The sequence below is a fragment of the Typopeltis vanoorti genome, chromosome 2, assembly GCF_054136105.1.
Source record: "Typopeltis vanoorti isolate ZY-2024b chromosome 2, IOZ_Tvanoo_1.0, whole genome shotgun sequence".
NCBI lineage: Eukaryota > Metazoa > Arthropoda > Arachnida > Uropygi > Thelyphonidae > Typopeltis > Typopeltis vanoorti.
The window spans coordinates 79111335-79117401 of record NC_143550.1 but is presented as its reverse complement, the minus strand read 5'-3'; the positions used below and the strand labels follow the sequence as shown (position 1 = coordinate 79117401).

Genomic DNA, 6067 nt, shown 5'->3' with positions numbered 1-6067 from the left:
AGTGCGGAAAGTAGTTTTTCGAAGCTTAAACCGATTAAAAATTCTTTGCCCAATTCTGTCCGCCTCTATCAACTATATAGAGGCGGATGTAGCTTATAATTTAAATTTAGAAGAGCTTATAAACGGTTTTATTGTGCGATATCCCCGTAGAGAAAACATTTAATTAATATTATTATATATTCGTTTTGTATTAATGTTTCTCTTGTAATAAAAACAAAATAGGAATTGGAAATCTTATATATTTTTGTCTTATAATCGATCAGGGTCGATATTTAATTGTTTGTCTCAGGATGTGATTTAATCTGGCAACGGCCCTGACGGTAATCGATAATTATCATCCTTCTGCAAGGCTATAATCTAATGTTAACAGGATTTCTATAACCAACCTTAAAGGGACTTCTGAACAAATAGCAAGTATTCTCCGCATATAGAATTTATGCACTACTTTCAAACTAGCACGGAAGTTATCTTCTACTTAAGATAAGTTGCCTCCATTATCCTTGATGTTTATGAAGTACTTTGTTCATGTCGACTTGCTATTTTGAGCAGATTAGCCGTTCTGTTAAGATCAGAATCCAAAAACATAAAAATTATCTAATACAGGGTACCCGAGAATTAGCTATCTATTTCAGTGAAATGGGACGAATTTTTTAAAAACTCATGTGTATTTATGTTTATCATGTTTAATGTGTGTTATAAGTGCAAAAATTTCTAAATTATTTCATAATTGTATTTTCATCTCCTTTCAGAACCCTAATAATGAATACACGAGAACGCATCTTTGTTGTAACATCCCGTATGAAAGGAGGGCGATGTAATGAAATCAGAGAAAGAGTTACAAGGAAATTTCACAGAATCGGTCCTACAGACAAAGCGATTCGCGAACAAATTTAAAAGAACTGGATCCATATACGACGAGGTGGGAAGAGGACGCTCAAGGACAGTATATAACAGTGTCGAAGGAGTACGATTATTCGAGGGTGAACCAACGTCGGCTAGGGAAGCCAGTCAAAGACTCAACATATTCAAGACAACAGTTCATAGAATCTTGCGTTCGATACTGATGAAAAAGGCTTATCACATTCAGGTACTGCATGCCCTAATAGAAGAGGATTATCCAAATCGAGCAACAAAGTGTGCAGAATTTGTGGATCAGATCGAAAGTCACCTCATCTTATTCAGTGATGAGGAGACTTTCCACACGTGTGGTAAAATCAATCGACACAAATGTCGTATCTGGTCCAATGAAAAACCATCCGAAGTCATAGAATTGCAAAGAAACTCTCCAAAAGTTAATGTGTGGCTTGGAATGACTTGGAATTTCTTGAAACGTGGAAATTGGTCTAATGTTAAATAGATTGTACGTTTGTCTCCAATATTTATGGCTCATTCTTCTTTTGGGAAGAATCGTAACAGGTTCCATCTATCTTGAAATGATTCAGCAGTTTCTCGAACCACAGCTTTTTGATGATGGCATTCTTGATAATGTTGTGTTTCAACAAGATGGAGCACCATGTCATTATACACTAATTGTCCCAGAATATCTCAACGGACGCTTTCCGAATCAGTGGATTGGACGTGGAGGAGCTCAACCTTGGGCTCCACGTTCTCCGGATTTGGCACACATAGATTTCTTTGTAAAGGGTTTATCGCCGAAAGATCAATAGTTTAGCTGAGCTTAAGGAACGCATTCAGATGGAGGTGCAGAACATAACTCCAAATGCTTCAAAATGCATTTCGCAATGCTAAGGATGGATTTGAAATTTGCAGAGATACAGACGGAGCACATGCTGAAAGTTCTCAATAAAGATTTGACTTATGATTTTTAAATCTATTTTAAATCTATGTTTTTGTATCATAATTAGATAATAAACATGAAATTATGTCAGTGATTGTCCGATTTACCTGCATCTTGTGTATTCATTATTAGGGTTCTGACAGGAGATGAAAATAAAATTATGAAATAATTTAGAAATTTTTACATTTATAACACACACTAAACATAAACATCAATAAACATGAGTTTTTAAAAAATTCGTCCCATTTCACTGAAATTTTCTTGAATAGGAGAGTTCAGTCCTTGCTTTTCATGCCATCAACACTCGAGAGAGAGAGAGAGAATTCGCTGGGATCAGACAAAGATGTGGCGCTACAGCAGATTTAAATTCGATTGTCTATTTCTTGAAACGTGGAAATCGGTCTAATGTTAAACAGATCGTGCGTTTGTCTCCAAGTTTTGGGAGGTAATTGCCATAAATACTTCATAAATATATTTTTTTATTAATTGTGAATCACACAACTATCCTTGTTTCGCTGGCACTTTATAAGTGTTTTCTCCTGTTCACTCAGGTGCAACCGAGATATGTGGAAGCATATTCATGCTGTTTGATGCATTCTTGTATTAACATTCGGAATGCCGTAACTAATTCTTTTATCTTCCCCTAATAATGATCATATTATAGTGAGCAAAATATATATATAGGCATAGTTAATAAATTCTAATTTCCCTTACATGTGTTCAACTGTTATTTCAACCAACTCCACCTGAAGTTTCGCACTGCTGACTGCGCAACCATAGAAATCCACGTTCTTCAGCTCCTGATGCACAGTTGTGGTGCTGATATTACTTGACAGGCATTGGGAACTCGGTAGTGAATGTATATCAACCCAAGACAGGTGGCTTTTTCAGGCCACGCACTTCAGCACTCAGCAGTCCCGCTTTGTGATTTTACGTGGCCTATGAGATCATGGTTGCCTTTTGCTGTTGTTGCTCCTAGGTGTTTCACAATAACATTATTTACAGTTGATTGCAGCAGCTATAGCAGACAAATTTCCCAAACCGAGTTGTTAGAAAGGTGGCATACTATGATAGCATCATGTCGGAAGTCACTGAGCTCTACGGTATGGTCCATTTTTGATATTTATTGATGAAGACTTCAAGAACTTCAAAGTCACATTTTATACCTCAATGAGCTATGGTAATGATGTATATAGCAATGTCCTCTACTAGAAGAAGTTTCTGGATATTCTGATCAGACAGTGTAGTTTATATTTAAGTTGACATCAGCAGTTACAATTGAAATACAAGATGACCTGATGTAAAATCAGGTTTAAGGATACAATGATGCACAATATCTCTTATTCATCATCTAATGGATAGTATTATGAAGGAAAGTATTATTATTATTAATATTGTTCCGGGAAACTCCAAGGAGTCGACAGACTCATCGAGGGAGGCCCTAACATGTCAAGAACAACTATTCAACATTCACACAGTATCTATCATACCTTGCCTTGAACTCATTCACGGTCATAGCACCCACAACAGACTCTGGAAGCTTATTCCACTCATTTACCACTCTCCAAGTAAAGAACCTAGCTCTAACACCCTTGTCAACCACGCTCTTGCCCAGCTTCCATGCATGGCCCTAGTCCTCCCACCACCAGTCATATTTTCAAAAATATCTTCTGGATCAATCTTATAAAAACCCTTCAGTAATTTGAATGTCTCAATCATATCACCCCTCCTTCGCCAATCGTCCAATTTCTGCAACCCACAAATCTTCAACCTATTCTCATAAGGTTCATTCCACAGACCTGCTATCATCTTGGTCACTCGTCTCTGGACCCTCTCCACTTCCTCCCCATCACGAAGAAACCCTGGTGCACATAGCTGGGCACAGAAGTCCAGATGGGGTCTTATCAAGGCTCGATACAGAGGAACAACAACTTGTTCGTCTCTGCATGTTAAAGTATTTTTCAGAAGCCAAGTGATTTGGTGAGCTGTTTTAGTTACTTTTGCAATGTGCCCCCTAAACTTCAACTCCCTATCCACCACCACTCCCAAATCCCTGGCCTCATCAATCTCCTGGAGTATGGTTCCACCAATGCGCTATACTGCTGCTATTCTTTTCACCCCAAAGTGCATAACCTTACACTTTGCCACATTAAATTGACATCCATTTTTCCTAGCCCAGTCCTCCAAACTATCCAAATCATCTTGTAAAATTTTGACATCCTGTGCACTCACAATTGCTCTACCAAACTTGGCATCATCACCAAACAAGTGAATACTTCCTCTCAGATCCTTTCCAATATCATTGATGAACAAATTGAAAAGCAGTGGTCCAAGAACAGAGACCTGTGGCACTCCACTAGTCACAAGACGTCTTTTAGACTCCACTCCTGAATAAACCACTCTTTGATATCTCTCCTTCAACCACCCTCCTATCCATCTCACCAACCCTATATCTATACCCATCTGCTCCAGTTTACTGATTAGGGTTCCATGTTGTATCCTATCAAAGGCCTTGGCAAGGTCCAGTAGTATCACTGTAAACCCATTACCCCTATCCAGTTCAGCCGTCACTGTGTTATAAAACGTGAGCAAGTTACTGAGGCATGATCTACCCTTCACAAAACCATGTTGTTCCCCATACAATATCCCATTTTCATCTATCCAATCCTGTATTCTTTTCTTGACTAATTTCTCTAAGACCTTGACAATGATTCCTGATATGCTAATCGGTCGGTAATTTACAACAGCAGTCTTGGAACCACCTTTATGCAGTGGAACTATTTTCCCCTCTTTCCACCCACTCGGGACTAACCCAGACCCGAGACTCAAATTAAACAAAATGGTCAAGGATACTGACAATTCTTTAGCTGCTTCTCGTACAACACGAGCTGGTATACCATCCAATCCCACAGATGTATTGACATTGAGGTTATGCAATAGACTACTCACCTCCACTTCATTAACCACAATTCCCGTATAATCTACTGGTTTATTCGTTTCTGCAATGTCACCACCTGGATGATATACTTTTGCAAAGTGCTCACTCAGTAACTCAACTATCTCAACTGATTCAGTTACCTCTCTACCATCGGCATTTTTTAAAATCAATCTGCCATGTACATTTTTCCTTTTACTTGCTACATATCTAAAAAACTGTTTAGGATTCTCTTTAGCCTGCATGGCCAATGTTCTTTCGTAATCCTTTTTTGCTTTTCTTACCACACTCGTCACCCTTCTGGCCTGCGCTTTATACCGTTCATGTGCCTGCCAGTCACCCTTCTCCTTAAATTCCCTCCATAGTTGTTTCTTTTTTTGCAGCTCAAGCTTAATGGTGTTATTCATCCATTTAACCCCTACTTGATTTATTATTCGGACTCTAGGTATACAGTCAGCCATTGCTTCATGCAAGCACTTCTTAATTACCTCCCATGCACTATCAACTTCTAGTCCTTGCAGTTGTACATGCCATGGCACTGAACCAATCAAACTCCTAAGCTTGTCATACTTTCCAGCCCGATAATTCCACATGTACCCTGTCTTAATTGAAAATTCTACACCTTTAGCCACCTCCCAAGTTAAGACCCTATGATCACTCTCACCGATTGGTGGCAATGTGGTCATATTTGTTACAGCCAAATCCTCAGATGTAATTACTAGGTCAAGCACTCTCTGACCCCTAGTATTTTCCATTACATGCTGTCGCAGATAGTTATCCCTTAATAACCGCATAAAATCCAGTTCCTTCCTCCCGTGTGTCCTCTCCTCACTCCAATCAATGCGACCATAGTTGAAATCTCCCATAATAATCACCCTCCTTCCACCCATTTCTTCTATTTGCTTGTGCATACTGACACCACCATCTTTTCCATCACCTGGTCTATAGCAGCACCCAATTGTATGTTTAGTTCTGCTAGCCACAATCTCACACCAAATGGCCTCAAATGTGCTCTTTTCTCTATCCTGCAATTCAAGTTCTATTCTCCTTGGCTTTAGCTCATCAGCTATCATCAACAATACTCCTCCCCCCATTTTATTCTCTCTGTCATTCCTGAACACACTATACCCATCACATTCAATCCCACTAGTTATATCATCTACAGTCAGCCATGTTTCACTAATACCTATAACCTATGATCTGGAAGTGCCAACCATGCCAAAAACTCTTCCTTCTTGTTCCTAATACTCCTAGTATTAGTGTACATGAATTTAAGACCCCCATTAGCCCCAACCCTACCTTGATGCCTTATATTAACTATCCCACTGAGATTT

At 39.0% G+C, this 6067-nt stretch overlaps 1 protein-coding gene across 1 annotated transcript; it reads left to right on the top strand.

Moving 5' to 3' along the window:
- Window positions 1-817: 817 nt before the first annotated feature.
- Window positions 818-1357, top strand: LOC150109205 (uncharacterized). The gene has a single exon (XM_090401836.1). The coding sequence runs from the start codon at window positions 818-820 to the stop codon at window positions 1355-1357; it is 540 nt and encodes a 179-aa protein (XP_090257962.1).
- Window positions 1358-6067: the final 4710 nt, after the last annotated feature.

What these genes read in the sequence shown, in the direction of transcription:
- LOC150109205 (XM_090401836.1), top strand. Translation starts at nt 818, where the DNA reads ATGAAATCAGAGAAAGAGTTACAAGGAAATTTCACAGAATCGGTCCTA.